Here is a 17895-nt window from a genome sequence, read left to right on the forward strand (position 1 = left end):
TAAACACTCAGATTTAAACCTTTCTTTTAAAAAATTATTCTATTTTATTTTTATTTTTTACTTATTTACTTTACATCCTACTCACTGCCCCCTTCCTGGTCAGCCCCTCCCACAGTCCTTTCCCCACCTCCCCTTTCTCTTCTCCTCTGAGGGGGTTGGGTCCCTGCTAGGCATACTCCCACTCTGGATCATCAAAGTCTATGGGAGACTAGGTGCTTTCTCTTGAGCTGAGGTCAGACAAGGCAGCCCAGCTAGAACATATCCCACTTACAGGCAACTGCTTCTGGAATATTCTTGATGAAGCTTTTCTCCCAGCTCTCTTGAGGACACAGACTTCCTGCCCTCTGTTGAGACAAATGTTGAATACATTACTACGACTTATTTCTCCTACAGCCTTTGATTCTGTTTGAGTGCTTAAGAGTGAGGTCCATTGCTCGTTTATTTTTGTGTCCCTGGTACCCAATACTTGACTATGGCATGAAAGGTAATCAATAAGTAGCAGTTTGTAGAGGAAGGAAAGCGATCCATCACACACATCTAGAGAAATCTGTCCATGGTATGGGGATTATCGGTAAGAAACAAAGAGTGAGCTATGAGTTGTATAAGCGATTGAATGGTAAGTGGGTGTGTGCATTTCACAAAAGTAGTTTAGATGATGCAGGAAGACTGTCACTGATTTTTAAAGCTACTCACAGTACAAAGCACCTCTGCTTCTACCCAAGACATTTGCTTGTGATGTGCCCGAGCTGTGGTGTCAGGTAAGAGTATGAATTTATTTTAGTTCTGAATTTATTTATTATGAATGTATTTGTATTTAAGCTCTGTTTTTTATTGGTCCTTTGAGAATTTCATACAAGCTGTTTGTATCTGTTTCCGTTCCCTACACACCCAACCTTGTGTCCTTATTTATGAGATGGATCAAGTGCTATTTGTGCTATTTGTGCTTCTTGCTATTCTCTTGGGTGTGTAGCCATTCACTGGAGTGTGGAGGACCAGCCAGGGACCACACCCCTAAATGAAAACCGATTCCCGTCCCCCAGCAGCCACCAGCTCTCAATAGCTCATCAGCTAGTGGTAGGACTTGTGTGTCACTCCATCTCCTTGATGGAATCTTGACTGGCATAGTGTTGTGCAGGCTACCAAAGCCTTAATGTGTACTCCAGAAGTGTATTCATTTATAAAACCGAAACACTTTCTACTTCTTGGAGAAAAAGAATGGTTTATGGACCGCATTTCTTTGCTTTTTGTTTAGAAAACTAAAATCATTACTAACCAGGTTTTGCTAGCTCCGCCGTTCTTTGTAGAGTTGCTTGTTTTCGAGCATCATCTCAGACCTATCATTAAAGCCTCTCTGTTCTTGAATGCTTTTTATTTTGATTTATTTCTGCTTGAATTTTGTTGTCAAGTATCTGTTGTTTTCTTTTATTTTTCCCTCTAGGATGTGTGAGTGCTGTCTTTCCGCACGTGCTCGGCAATAATTGTCACCTTAGGATTAGTAGCAAACAGCCAATTTAGCCTTAAAACGTTCTCATTTTCTTGGCAACAACTTGACTGAGCTGTGACTCACGTGCCCTACAGTTCCCCGCTACCCCATGTTCAATGCAGCCATGTTCTGTGTGCTTAATCATTTTAGAGGAACACCTGTCTCCCCAGCTAGTGGGAAAACTCTGGGTCATCTGCAGATGAAACCTGCATCCACTTTCCTTTCATTCTCACCTCAGACATATGCAGCTGCTTAAAACAAAAACTCAACAGACTTGCTTATTCTGTCTCATATACATTGAAACCCAAACTGTGTATGGTTCTGTGACTGGTTGCTTTCCCTATATTTTAAAGTTCATCTATGTTGAAGCTTGTATTAATATCTTATTTCTATGGTCAAATAATATTTCATTATGGGAGTAGATACACTTTTTATCCCTTAATCCATTCATTGTTTGAGAAACACTTGAAATAGCCCCACTGTACTTTTCAAACAGTGTGAGTAGGGTCCTTTAGTCATTTTTAAGTTGTTTTGTGGACACAGATTTTGATCTCCCTTGATTTTGTCTTAAAAATCTAACCAAAGAACTGATAAATTTTAGCACATCCCAATGGGCTCGTTATTTTGGGAACCACTGTAACATTTTGAGGCAGGCTTTTTGACCTCTGCCAGTTTGGTCCACATGTTCCTACTTGGTTTGCACTGAAGAAGGCAGCCATCTTGTTTTTCGTAGCTGCTCATTCTGTCTTTCAGGCTTACTACCCTGAATTATGCATTATGTATATGATAGCATAATATATGTTATGATAGCAGAATCTGTTTCTGAGAGGCATTTTTATGTTGCCTCAACACTTAAAAAATATCCTCTAAGCTGGATATATTTTCATTTCCTGCTCAGAAATTGGTGGACAGTATTTTTTAATTTTCCTGCACCGAAGACTTTGGACAAATACGTGATCAAACAAAATTTTCCACTTTAGAGAAGACTTGCCCTTTTTAAGTGATTGCTTGAAGGAAAAACTATATTTAAAGGTCATTATTTAATGAAAATGCATCCAAGTGTTATACATTTGATATTTTTCTGTGAAACAGAAACAATGACCTAGAAGATTTATGCAGCTTGTGTTTTAAAGAGTTTTTTCCAAATGTTCTAAATTTCTGTTCTTAGTTACTTTTGGGACACTGAGTCTTTCAATCACTTTTATTAAATGTGTTTCTTCCAAGTTTACCCAGAAAATCTATCAAGTTAGGAAAGATGGTTGAGAGTTCCTTGTTCTAAGAAACGTTTGAGTCTCTGAAATTCATCTTGTCCGCATTGACTGGTGTAGTGGCCTGAGAAAACACAGCTGCCAATGATTCATTACATAATCAAAGGTTCATGGATGCAGTAAATAACTTTGCACAAGTTAGGTGCTCAGACTAGGAAAACAATATTGACTAGTGATTTGCTTAATCCCTCCCATTTGACACACTTCCTTCCAGGCAGCTGTCTACCTATGAGCCACTAAAGAAGTAGGGATCAATCCATTTCAACACATAATCAGATAATATAATTTTCTTAGCTTCTCTATATCTGGTAATCTCCCACCTTCTATAAATTTTTATTTCAATGTTCATTATTCATCTTATCTTGTTGGATTTTTTCTAGTTTCTTAATGTTGTCATTTTATCATAAAATCCTTCCTTTTCTTCTCCCCCTCTTTTTTAATTTCTCTTCTTCTTTCCTGTTCAATAAAAAAAAATTGAATGGATTCCTTGGAACACAAAAAAAATTGAACATGTAAGAATTATTCTAAGGTTTCTAATCATTCTGCTAACAAAAGAAAATATATAGTTTTCTTCAACAAGTACTTATTGATAGTAGAGTGCTTGCACTGAGAGAGAGAATGAGAGCAAGAGAGAGAGAGAGAGAGAGAGAGAGAGAGAGGGAGAGGGAGAGGGAGAGGGACAGGGAGAGGGGGAGGGAGAGGGAGAGGAAGAGAGCATTCTTATTGCATGTTCTTGGCTTTTACATTCTCTTAGAAAGAGAAGACAGTAATCCAGTAAGATATATGTTATGATAGATGCTAACAAGCTGTCAAGAAAAAATGGTTAAATTATTATAAAAGGAAGAAAATTTTAAATAATATGATTGCTAAAGACTGCATTGAGAAGGCAAGCCTGAAGACAATAAGGAAACAAGGATTGAGTGTATACTTGAAAGAGTCTCAAAATAAGATGAACCCGGAGTAGTGATGCAGATGTGGGGATGTAGCTGATAGAAATGTATAAATATGTGTTTTTATGTAACAAAGTGTTTGGGGTACAGAGAGCAAGTTGTGAATGGTAAACGAATCACGTAAGAAACTGATAATCATGATAGGGAGGGCTTGGGAATCTTTGATTCCAGCTTCAGTGAGCTTGGAGAATGCTAGAGAGCTTTAAGGAAAAGACCATGGTGACTTATGTTTTAGTGAGATTCATCAGGGTAGGACCAAAGCAAGATGCTGGGTGATACCATATTATTAACTAGATTGGAGCATCATCATGAATAGGAGCACAGTGCGATGGTGAGAGATGTGATTGTGGGTATTGTGTAAAGGGAGGGTTAATGAAGTTGCTGTGAATTGATGTCATTTTCAAGAGGAAATATGAAGACTATGACAGTGATGTGTTTGATATGATAGTTAGAAATATAGAACTGACATTGATTGAAATGAGAAATACTATTTCCAGGGTCAAGAAGTTGGAATTCTTGCAAGAAGCTTCATTTTTAGACATCTAAAAGCTGAGATGTCATCAGTCATTGAATGAGAGATGTGGTGTAGTCACTTTAAAAGTTCCAGGCTTCAGACATATGTTCATATGTAATACATATGCTAACATCCACAGAATAGATCAACTGGAGTTATTGGGGTTGAAGATGTGTAGGCACAGAGTCATGGAATAGTCCAGAAGTGATAAGTGGAGGTGGTGAGGGGGAAGAAGGGAGAATTATATAGCACTAGTTCAAAAGGTAGAAAAGTGTGGGTGTCCTGTGCTCTGAGTGAAAGAAGTATTTCCAGGGAGGAAGCACAATCAACTACATTAAATGTTGATGGCTTTCATAAGACAAGAATTGTTACAACTGAAAAGAACTATGTGGAGATCATCATTGACATTGACAATGGCTTGTTTAGGAGTTAGTTAAGCTGAGCGTGGGAGATTAAAGCCTAGAACAGGCTCATCAAACAGTGGGTGTGAAACAATGGGGAAATTAGTAATGGGCGGGAAGAAAAGTAATATCATAGAATTGAATTTGGAAGATGGGAGGATTAATAACACAGTTGTGCTGAAGGAAGAGACCAATCACAGACATCTTTGGAATAGGAAGAATTTTAGATTCTACACAAAGGATACAGTGTGTAGATAATGGTAGCAGGGAGACGAAGTGGGTAATTAAAGATTATGTCTTGGGCTGTTTATTTTTATAGAAGTTCAAGGATGAAAAATGGGACATTGCATGCTTGGAAACAGAGCAGGTCCAAAATTACCTCCTAAGAACATGGAATTCATGAAAAGCATTAGACATTTAGACATATGTGGTGTTTGCAAATTAGCATGTAGTATTCTCACTTGGCATTGTGCTCTATCCAACATGTATTTATATAGGGTGTACTTTAAAAAATATATATGTATATATATGTTCAAGCAAAGACTATAATCTATAACTAAGTCATATGTCCAGGAGTCATTAGGTAATAAATATGAATAATGTATTAACTCTTATTTTTGGTGAGTATAGTCAGTGAAATACTTCATCCAATTAATTACTATAGAAAAGTTTCCTCTGGGCATGGGAAATAGAATCTGGTATGTCTGACTATAAATGTATTTGAAGGGCCAATGTATTATAATTAAAAAATGGTGATGGGTCTAATGTAAAGTATGTATGTTTGCAAATACAGAGAGATGTTACAAGCTCTTCCATTCATACTCCATGAGAGTGTTAAAATATTTCAATAATGTTCTCAGACAATAGTCTGAGTGTCTAATTATTTTTAACCTTAAATGTGTGACTAAAGGAAGTTCATTTTCATTGGTGTGTGTGCAACAAAGAGCTCTTAATTTGTGCTTATTTATCTTATTTACACACAAACAACTCTACTTCATGTTATTTAAATGTCTAAGGTTGGTCACAAATGATCTATGGGTGAATTTTCTTCTTCTCAAATGGGAAACTGGACTCACCGTTTAGTGCATAGCTATATATGTTAATGCAAGGAATCAGTAGTGGATAGACAGATGTATTTTGAATTTGCAATACATCCTTCTTTACATATTAGCATGCTGTTTGATAGTTCAACTTAAGTTGCTTGAGATAAAGAGGATATGATGTATGGAAGGATCTCTTTTTCTGGCGTCTACTACAACCTTACATACTTGCCAGTGTCGCTCTGACCTTCACAGGATTGAAGTATGAATAAGCAACATCAAAGTGAAATCAATTTTGCTCACTTTGTTTACAATTTTGTACATCCTTTTGTACATAGAATGATAGTAGATGGATCATTGCATCAAAATTGAGCTGTGCAGATAGCTCAATCCGAAAATGCTTACTGTAGAGGTAAGGGCATGTTAATTCAATTCTAGCATCTATTAGAAAGCCCTGTGGAGACAGATCCAGGTAGATACCTGAGGTTGGCTGACCAGACTATCTCTTACTGAGTTTGAGCACTCACAGATTTATCTGGGTAGCTGGCCCATGAGCTTTAGGAATCCTCCTCTCAGCGAGAGACCCTGTCCCAAAAATGAAGTGGACAGATCCTGAAGAATGACACCCGTGGCTGACCTTTGATGGTTTGCATGTGCGTGCATGCTTGTGACCCTGCACGCACAAATATAAATGAACAATGCACAAATTCTATTCTTCCAGCCTCTTGGAAAATAAGATTGTCCTTGAAAATTTAAACCATATATATTAAAATCCTTTAATGACAAAGACAATCTCTGCTCTGCTTTTGTAAGAGGTAAAAATAATGCCCACTATATCAAATGTGTTGGAGGGACAGCAAGGGTATTTTACTGTATGCCAACACCCATGGATAGCTCTGCTCTCTTTTCTACCGATCTATAATCCACACACTGAGATTCTTCCCAGCCAGACTTCATTTGCTTCACCCTCATTTTTACACATATGGATTTCTATGCAGGTTCATAAATTGTTGAAACCAATAACTGAATTGCTAAAAAAAAAGAGGAACCAGTGAATTATTAAACCAATACATAGGTTTTGGTGTTCCAATGAAGCAACATGTAATTGATCTTGGTGCTTTATTCCTGTTAAGAAATTTCTATTTTTTAGCTCACTTTAATGGTCCATAAATATTTAGAAGATGCATTTGACTGCTAAGATATTCCTTATGTCAACATTTTAATATTATGTGTGTGTTTGTGAATTTTACTTTTAAGAAGGGATTCTCATCATTTTACTCCCTCAATTTCTTCATATCCCCAACCATAAAAAAATACTACTCCTTTTAAATGCTTAGAAAATTTAAAAGTACATATAGTGTTAAATAGTGCTAAATTATAATTCCTTAAGGCTCTTCATAAAAATATTTACACACAAAATCAGATACTAATAATATGTTTCTACTTTATATAAATGTGAATAAATCTTCATCCTGATGTATAACAGATGCATATGCATTTATGTACATATACACATTATATAGTTATGGAAATCTAAAAAGCAAAGTTTTCACGGCAATTCATTTCTCTTTACTGATTTATATTTGTTTAAGTAGATATTTTACTTTTTCTTTAGTTAATTGTCACTATTAATAATATATAGCAATACATCATGATGCACTATTTGAGTGTACATGTTAATGCACATGTGTGCACATACACATAGAGGCCAGAGTTGACATCAGGTGTCTTCCACAGTCACTGTCCACATTGTGAGAAGAATGGATCTCTCACTGAACATGAACTTCACCTGTGTCCTCTAACCTATCCCTGGGATTCTAGAAGGATCCTGGCCCACCTGGTTTTATGAGGGTGTTGGGGATCTGAACTCAAGTCCTTGTGCTTGTATGACAACAGCTTTACTCTGTAAGCCCTCCCTTCAGCTTAGCCTTCCCTATGTTTCCATTGAGGTAATTTTTTTTTTTTTGGAGATGGGGACCGAACCCAGGGCCTTGCGCTTGCTAGGCAAGCGCTCTACCACTGAGCCAAATCCCCAACCACTAGAGATAATTTTTTAAAATGCGTCTTACTTGCCTAGTAACAAATGCAGTACTTCAGCACTGCTCCTGGGCAGCTTAGGGACTCTCCAACCCCCTTCCTTACAGAACCCTCTTTCTAGGGCAGTTTCCTGCTGTAACTACAGATCTCTACCTCTTCCTTGCTCCTGTCTCCATGCCTCCTTTCTCTGAGACTGCGCAAATCCTCTTGGGTGCACTGGACATAAGGAGCTGGGACATCATGTGCCATTGCACACTATTCCAACAGTGTAAACGTTGGCCTTGGTTTTATTGTAATTGTCTTGAATTAGCATCAGTTTCTTAATCTCATGGATGTGAATTGTTCTTACCTCTTTCCCTACCTATTGTGAATTTGTTAAATGGGGTCTGCCCACTAAACAAAACATAGTATTATATGTGTAACAGTGTCTTAGCTTCCTAAAGCTAAATTGTTTTCACGAACCTGGGAGCATTTATTGTGTAGGTAGAAGCAATTCAAAGATTGTCCTTCAGACTCAACCGTTCCCTGAAACCTTCTGTATGAAGTTTTATTGAGTTAGTTATAATACAACATGTAGCAGAGGAAACCTTGATTTTTATAATGTATTAATGTAGTAGTCAAATAATATTACATGACTTAAACCTTGGTTCTGATCACTCCCTTTTTAAGCGTATGAGATCATCATATATAGCAACATCCCATAATTTAAAGTTGCACACTTCGACTTTATATCTAGTGTTTCAAGAGAAAGGCACGTTGCTCCTTAAAAAAGATCAGGTAAGCAATTCAAAGAGCACAGAGATACTGCTGCCTCTTCGTTGACCTTTTGTAATTTTCGTGCATCCTTTCATAGACTGAGATATGATCCAAGGGTCTAGTATAGAAGTAACTATTTAAAGAATGTAAGGCATAGCCTGGGCAGAACTCAGATAATATGTAAATTTACTTGGCTGGGCATGAGGAGGTGGGATCTCACGATTATGTTTTTTTCCAACTGAATAAATTCAGTTTTAAATTGTCCACGTGTAACAGAAAATTGACTTTTGAGTCAGACAAAAAGAAACAGATAAAACAAACAAACAAACAAACAAGCAATAGACTTAGACAGTGTTCCTTGCGGCATTAACAGAAAAGAAGGCAAAAATCTAAGGGACATATAGAGCAGGTCAAGTTTGTGATTTCCATGTAGCTGGGCCTCTGCTGTCGGCTTCCATAATGAATTCTTTCTTTAAGACACCGGCTACTGGCTCTGGAAGACCAGTGTGTCTTTCTTATAGGAAGGTAATTCAGATAGGAGAATTTTATTCCTTGTTAAGAGGGTGGGTGGAGCGGCTTCATACTAAGGATGCCCCTAGTCCTGGTTGATGTGCTGAGAAGTTGCTGATGGCAGCTGAGGCTCGTGGCTTATTTCTCTGATGATTCTCCACATCACCTCAATATATTCAGCGGGATTTCATCCTGACAGCCCTGCCCGGGAATTTGTATTTCATTTTCCATATTTCTTCCTTCACACACTCAAATATTTCTTTTTTCAAAAGAAGAGTTGCAGATATCCACCAGTGCTAGTCAAGATGGAAATACTGTATTTAGCTAGCAATTATAATCAACACAGAATTTATATTCATTAAATCTGAATGTGTGTGAGGGGGTGGTGTGAATTTAGTACCTGGGCTGAGGTAACTGGGGAGATCTGAAGAGAGCGTTGGATATCCTGGAGGTGGAGTTATGGGAGTTGAGTGCTGCCTACTGTGGGTGATCGGAATCAAATTTTGGTCTTTTGTAAGACAAGTACAGAGTCTTAGCTGCTGAGCCATCTCTGCAGCCCCTACACGTTTGGGTTTTCCTCAGATCTCTAAACAGATATTCCAAGCTCCATTTTCCATATTTTCTTAAGTATTGAATATTTGTAAACTTTTAGAGTAAGCTTTCACCTACCTCCCTGTCGTAAGCAAAACAAGGAATGACTATTGAATGAGAAATGCATTTTCATAACTACAACTGTGTTAGTTATATGAGAGCATATCTAGAATGCCGATTTCAGTGTGAAATTGGCAAGGCCAATAATAGGGATATTTGAGAATGTAAGTTTATGGCAAGTGTGATTTGCAAGGAGCGGCCCTAGGGAGTTTTTGAGTCATAACAACTAGGTGTTTACATTTTCAAAATACAGAAATATTAAGCAATTAGCCAAGGCCTAGCAGATTCTTCAGATATTGCTTTAGCTGAGTATAGAATTTTTGTTTGCAGACGTTTTTGTTTTCTTTCTTTCTTGTATTGTGGGCTTTTCTGTAGGAAGCCTTCTGGCTGTATGTTGGAAAGAATTCAGGTTTTCATCTCCATAGGATCTCTTCTCCTATGCCTGTGCATCTGTACCTAGTTAACAAGGAACGAGATTTATATTGGATGGATGAATGGTGTTTTAAAACAGTCATGGTGCTAAAGGGAGAAAATTCAGTTGTGGTTATGAAATTCCTCATACGTCATGGATTTGTTTTCTCCTTGAGTTTGTTCTTTTCTGTACTTGTCTAAACAGGGCCATTTTGGAATGCAGCTTCCTTTAATACTGAGGCTTCCTACCTCCACTTCCCCACATTCCATGGAGAGCTCAGTGCAGACGTGTCCTTCTATTTCAAGACCACGGCCCTCTCTGGGGTGTTTTTAGAGAACCTGGGAATCACCGACTTCATACGAATAGAATTACGCTGTAAGTATCCTTTCCAGAAAGGTCCTGGGACACAGTCATCTATTCCTGAATTCTTCAGTTAACTTTTAGGAACTCATATCTCTTGTATGAAAAAAAAAACTACTTTCCAAGAAAATAATTTAATGTTTAACAAGTGATAATTCAGTAAAAATATTGATAAATTCATTAGCAGCGGAAAAAGTTGAAGTAATTAAAATTGAGGACAAATTTTCGGTTCGGGACTAATATTAATTACAAAATTACTTAATGAACCACTTATTATTTTGATATATTCATGGGCTGCTATTAATAGCATAATATCCAATGCATGTCTCACGCTGTTAAATTATATAAACTTTGAATCAATGAAATGATCATTTTGTATGATCAATTACAGATGCTACTTTTGGGTTCTCTCTGAGCCATTGGATCTTTATCTTTGTGAAAGATTAATTCAGAGAAGAGACTTTTCAAAGTTTATTGCATTTTACCCCAAAATGCATCTCACTGACTCATTCTACCTCAGGAGAGTCATGTCTATTTGGGTGTCGTTGCTTCCTTTTATATAACGTGAGCCTTGTGTCTAATGACGGCTGTGAGGCATTGTCTTAAGTGTATACAAGACTCACCTGGAAATCCCTCCTATCTGATGTTTCCAGCACCCACAACTGTCACCTTTTCATTCGATGTGGGGAACGGGCCTTTTGAACTCTCTGTGCACTCCCCCACCCACTTCAATGACAACCAGTGGCATCACGTGCGAGTGGAAAGGAACACGAAAGAAGCGTCCCTTCAGGTGGATGAGCTCCCTCCGAAGATACAAGCTGCTCCCACGGATGGCCACGTCCTCTTACAGCTCAACAGTCAACTCTTCGTGGGTAAGCTGCTCTTCTCAAACACAAAAGGCACGCCGCGAGTCTAGAGATGCGCCATGGTAAAGCTATCCCAACTTGAAAAATGGTGACACACACCTAACAGCAGAGACAAAACATTATCGATAGCCCAGGTTCCAGTCAGTGCCAGCTCCCCCATTCCTTCCTAATAACTAGTCCATGTAATAGGTATTTTCCCTACTCTAGATTGAGGTTGGGTGGCTGGGGTTCAGGAACTGCATTATACCCTGAAATTCACCTAGTTAAGAGATGTGAATTTCTCTGCGCTACGCCCTCACTCTGCACACATAACTTCTTAATATTCATGGCTTGTTAGAGTTTGTGTGTTATATCAGGGCTTCTAGTGTGATCTCGGAAACATTTATTTCTGTTTTAAGAAATAAGGAGCCACTGTGATGCCAGTCAGGGATGTTTCTTCTCAACTTGAACATGTTGCATGAGAACCAGGCCAATGGTAGGAAAGGAAAAAAAAAAAAGACAGACCTCAGAGACCTCAGTTTCAACACCTTCTCTTCTACTTTGTCCTTCTTATTATTGGCTCTCTTCTGATAATTTGCTTATATGTCCACTGGCTCAGTGTTTGCAAGACGCCAGACTGGAGTTCCTCTTCGTGGGTTTAATTTTCTTTTGCGTCTTTGCTAATTGCTTTTGCAGAAGTTACAGACCATGAAGTTCAAGGATTATTGTTTATCTGATCCCAGCTCATACATTTTAATGTAAATAAAGACTTGGAGACACGATGAGGCAAGATAAATGATGAATTATCAGAAATTATAACCCAGACATCTTTCATGGCTATATTTAGAACAGAATTCATTGGCAGCTTCCCCCCTCACACCTTCAGCTGCCTAACAATCTTATTAGCATCCTTTCTCTGAAAGGAATGAGCTTGCTTGTGACATATCTGACAAAGACATATTTAGGTCTTCTAATAAATTTATGTCCTCATTATTTTCATTATTTATTCTTTCCCTGAAAACAAATTTAATGAATAGCTTCCACAACGGAAGCAACCTGATAGCTATTCTACTCACAGACTTGTGGCCACTCAGCTGGCTTATTTAAGGGGGTAGAAACCATAAAGTACGCTTGGAAGAAATATAAAACTTTTCTCTTAATGCCATACTAGAAGCTCCGTCAGGAAATGGACATAGATATCTCTTGAATTCTAAAAAAAAAACTGAGAGATGGTCACAACAAAAAAAATACTGCAATTTAAAATCTGTCAGTGGCTTGGAAATAGCCTTACTATTCTTAGAAATTGAGAAGGCTGAAATTGTCCTCGAATTTTTCAGTGAAATATGTTGCCGTTTGCCTGTAGATGACCTTTCCTCCTTGGGAGGAATTTCAACTTCCGAGAGATGGCATCACTATATATTGTACCTGATAGGAATCCTGGCCTTAATTTGATTTCAGGTGGTGGTAATGAAGTATCGTATGACATCAGAAAACTGCTTTGAACAGGCTTGGGCCTTTTGCCATCAATCATATGCAATAATTTGAATAAGGATCGAAGAAATTTCATCTTTATGGAGGCAATTAGTCGAGCCTTTGACATCTCCATATGTGTTCAAACTTAGAGTGGCTGGGCCACTGGGAAATTTAAACAATGGAAATCTTGATTATGTTTAGGGCAAAGGCAGCGGGAAAAGGAGAGAGGTCGCTGCCAAAAACGTCCTGTTTGTCCTATTTGCAATGAACAAAGATCTTCATCCTTACAGATGATTGAGGGTATAATGACACACCGCAAGGCAATGACATCTGACTGTCAAAATGCCACCTCAGGGGCTGCTTTTGTTGTTACTCCTACCACCAAGTAGATCACTCTCAGGAGAGGATGGATACCTTTCAAGTTCGGCAAGCAATGGACACAGCACAAAATACTAATCTGCCAATTTACAACATTCCTATCAAACAAATCATTGTATTTCTTTTCATAAGTTTACCACTAAAGACTTCTTGCCTTGCAGGCAGACTCCATGAGAGACAAATTATAATTAAAAAGGTTACACTGAATTAGAGCTCAGTGGGTGACAAATGAGTAAAATATCATCAGTAATTAGAGAGAATTTAATGAAGCACTTACTATGAACAAAAGGTTCTCTGCCTTCTTATGAGTATATTTCAGTGGAAGAGGTAAGAGTAGCCAGTGGTGAGAAATATATATATGTGTATATATACATATATACACATACATACATATACACACATATTATATATATACATATGCACACACATATATATACACATATGTGTGTATACATGGATATACACACATATATATGCATGTATATATGCATATATATTCTAATAGTGAGAATATATGCATGTATCATGCATATATATATTCTAATAGTGTGAGAAAATAAAGTAGAAACAGAACCAGGAGAAGAATGAGTAGGGTCTTGATTAGTGTTGAGCATTTCCATCTCAAACAGGGCTGTGGAGAGATGTTAACACTCGAGTTGACACCAGAGGAAGTAGAGATGGGCCACGTGAACTTCTCAGAAGGTAGAATCCTAAGTGCTAACAGTGAGTTTGACAGATCTTAGTGAACAAGAATCAGTCAATATGGCTGAAGAGAGTGAACGTGGTGGAATGCAGGGGAAGTCGGGTTGAGCTACACACTGGAGCATGAGAGGCCCTTGCAGGGCATGTGACTCTAATATTGAGGGGTGGCCTATTTACTTCTTAGCTTATTTACTTCCTCATGGCTCATTTATTGCCATGAGGGACATGGACAGAATGAAACCAGCAGGAGCAGGCTACTGCAGATTTGTATGGGAGCCACCAGCAGCCCCGGCTGAAGTGGATATGTTGAAACCGAGTGAAGACACATTTTAGATTTAGCGGCACACAACTTGCCAATGAGTTGGTTGCTGCTCCCAGCATTTTATCACTTTCCCATGACAATACTCTTTCGTGAACGATGTTTATTCCTTCCTTATATTATTACCTACTCCTCACTTACATCTGAAGATATCCCCGTCCCCTTTATCTTAATTCATGGCTGTGATAAAAGCTGTTCCCAGGTCTCACATCTCTAATACAGCACAGGCTGAGAAAACATCTTGTGGCCTCCCTCTCCTTCAACAAAATCTTACCAGTCCTAAAAGCCATGCTCACCATGAAGCCTGGCTTTACCATTCACAGAGCCTGTGTAACACGTCGGGTGTAAAGGAACCATTTGCTTGGGGACTCTTACTTCACATAGTAATAAGTGGAACAGAGTTGAGTTTCATTCTCTTCTCGGAGTAGGTGGTTCTATGGGTGACTGAGAATCTCTGCATTATACAATGTAATTGATTTTCTGGTTGAAATTTTAAAGGGTGATTTAATCCCCTTTACTTACAAGTTCGGGAGTTTAATTTGTAGTTCATCCGTCCATCATAGAAATAATTATGACTAATCAGTATTTTCAAGTGTGCATAATGACTGTCATTTATATTTGGGTGTAGGGACAAACTAGGGAAGTCAAATAATTATGGAAAGGAAGACTACAGTCCTCACCATAGCGTTACTCTAAAAAAAATATCCTTTGAATCTGAAGAGGGAAGAAGATAAAAATATTTTTCATTCATACAGACATAAGCTCTAGGTGTAGGGAAAGGCTGGAAGTGTAAGCTAGTCCTAGTCTAAGAGTGATTTATTTGCTAGGCCAGCATTACCTGCAAGAACACATCTTGCATGGATGCATGAGGTGAGAATGGAGTGGCTTGAACAGTCCTTTAGTTCCAAATATCAGAATGTTCATCTCTGCCTAGCAGGATTGTAAGATACGGTTTACAGTGGAGGAGGGACAGCAGTGCAGACAACCATTTTTGGAACAAGTGTGTGATAATTAGTCTGAAAATTAGAGAATCAGTGTGGTAGACATCTTCCTTCCCTTGAAATAATTCCGAACGTCGGACCGTGTTGCTTCTTGTAATAAAGAATGATGGTTTGTGTTGTGTTCATAGCCCTGGTTCTGTTTATTTGATGAAATGTGGCCCAACCCAGGGCCTTGTCCATACAAGGCAAGTGATTTACCACTGAGCCATGTCCTCAGCTGTCCTTCTATATTCTTACCGTGCCAGCAGGTCTTTGCCATTCCTTTCTAGTTCTTTCTCGTGGTGTGTGTGTGTGTGTGTGTGTGTGTGTGTGTGTGTGTGTGTGTGTGTGTGTGTACATGTGTGTGATTCTTAAAGCATCTTAAACAATCCTATTCAGAAGTGCCACCTGTCACCCCAGCAGTGCTGGAGTTGGTCAGAGTATTGATTCCTTGTCCTTGACCTTGATGGAACACGGAGAACAAACTGGCCCCAGTCGTCGCTGCTCTCACCAACAAACGTTCTCCAACCACGGAAATGATGGAGAGAAAAAGAATCAATCATTTTTTAAACTGAAATGTGACAGTGGTCATTTTCTATTTCAGTTTGTAAACTCAGCATTTCCCCCCCCTAGAAGCTTCTTAAATTAGCCCTGAATTGATTTTCATTCAACCAGCTCTGCAATTTTCGTTTCCTGTCTAAATTCTTCTCCTGACAAGTTTTCACATGGGTTAAACTCCATTTGAATAGTCTGGGAGGAGGGTTGGAAGGAAGGATCCCTGACCTAGTGAGAAGTCATTTATGTCACATTGGAATTGCATCATATCAGCAAATATTTGGAGCAAGCAATCCTCCAATGCCCTACACAGAGGTTGATATTGGCGACTAGTCCACCCTGAGATTTCATGCAGTAGTAATTCTTCATACTGGTTGCCTATACAAGGGCATCATTTGTGACATATCTTGGAAAGTTGAACGTACCAATACAAAGATATATTTAAGATATACTTCTTTTGTGATTTTTTTTGGAAAGTTGAATGTAACAAAACAAAGTTATATTTCTTTAATAATTTCAAGTTTGAATGTTATAAATATTTCTTAGTGATCATGAGGGAGAATAAATATGTGCCTTTTATTCTGTTGACTGAATATGCGAGATTGTAATTACTGAGTCTCAGAGCATGCGTGTACTGAGCAGGTGATGGGGCCTGCCTCCATTGACCCCATGGACGATATAGTTAATAAAATGGCTATTTAGAGTTATTTCTCATTATTTACAGAGTCTTCCTTTTTATAAATACATTTTAAGAATTATTTCCATGCTTTGGATAAGTCTTTGTTATGTAAGTTTATTGCAAATGTCTTATGGCTTTTATAAATTCATATTTCCACATCACTAAAAGTACCTAGAAAAAGTAATTTTTAATTATAATATATTCTTCCTATTTCTCTTTTTAAACTTTCATTTTTTGCTATGCACAAATATAGCCACGGTAAGAGAGTATCAAATAGTCTTACTGAAATAATTTCTGTCTCAGCCAAATTTTCTTCAATAGTAACTGTGTTTCCTCCTTGCCAGTTTAGTAAAACAAAGGTTGTATTTCTTTCATGCACTTCTATCATTTGTTGCAAGTATTTTTCTTCCTTGAGGTGTCGTTTTCATGATCTGCTACCTCTGAGCAGACTTTCCTGTGCTCAGTGGGAAGATCCTAATGACCCTTGCTGAACCCGAAATCCAGTGAGTAGAGCATATGACTGTGCCCCTGTACTGACACCCGCACAGTTCTTTAAAGCACACTTCATTACGTTCAAATCAGAGAGCCATTGTGTGGCTTCCCCAGGCCGGAAACACACATACTGTTGCTCTTTCCTAGGGCTATAGCCACAGGGCCATGTTTCCATCACTTGGGTTTGGTTCAGAGAAAACTGAACATTCTGCCTGTGACAGTCTTTCTTATACCAGCAGCTTCTTTCAATCACAGTAATTCTTTGAACACGAGGGACAATGGTTCTCTCCCCTCCCATGCTCCTGGGACGCTACACAATTAAGATCACTGCTCAGCATAATTAAAGACAAGTTCCTGGTGTGGCCGACTTCTGCAGCTCACATTGCTACTTCTGCAAGGCTGTCTTCCCTCAGGATGGCTGTTAGGAGGACGTTCTGGTTCCCAAGCACTTCTAATATCCTGGCATTATTCTGGGCCAAACCTGTACACCCTGTCAATTTCTTGCTTTCTATTGGCTTGTGCCTGGGACTTGATCCGTCTTTCTCTACCACAGTGTCAAGGTCAGAATGAGCCAGTCTTTTTATAGCCTTGAATTTAAAGGTAAGAATAACTGTTACGATCTTTTTCATTCTTTAAAACTTCAGGGGTAATGAAGAAGTTGTTCTTCACCAATCTACAATCATATTCATGGAGGGCACATGAATAGCTTGTTTTTAAAAAAAATTCAAAATTTAATCACAAAGGTCTTCCTGACACAAAATAATGGGGAATCGCCACAGTCACAGTTCTGTGACAATAACACTGGTTATTTAGTACAATTTCCTGAGAATAGTGAAAGTGTTGGAAGGGTAAAATCAATCAATAGGTCTTCCCAGTTCATTTCCTATTCAGCACCTAGCCAGGTGCTGAGGTATGAGGCCTTGGAACTGTCATGGGCTTGGATGGATCCAGTTAGATTCAATCACAGGGAAAGGTTAGGCATTCGCCTCATAGGATACTCAGTGTTTTGTGAAGTTCCGGAATTCATTATGTCTGATCCAGCATGGCAAGTAAATTGATAGAAAATTAATTGGAAGATAGTTTCCAACAA

General features: G+C 38.4%; 1 protein-coding gene across 1 annotated transcript in view; it reads left to right on the plus strand.

Annotated features, from left to right (window-relative positions):
• Cntnap4 (contactin associated protein family member 4) overlaps positions 1-17895 on the plus strand; it is a 278839-nt gene that overhangs the window by 223529 nt on the left and 37415 nt on the right. Inside the window, 2 exon segments of the mRNA NM_001107432.1 lie at positions 10227-10397; positions 11036-11254. Coding sequence (NP_001100902.1) covers positions 10227-10397; positions 11036-11254 — 390 coding nt within the window.

The sequence above is a fragment of the Rattus norvegicus genome, chromosome 19 (assembly GCF_021556685.1).
Source record: "Rattus norvegicus strain SHRSP/BbbUtx chromosome 19, alternate assembly SHRSP_T2T, whole genome shotgun sequence".
In the NCBI taxonomy this organism is placed as follows: Eukaryota; Metazoa; Chordata; class Mammalia; order Rodentia; family Muridae; genus Rattus; species Rattus norvegicus.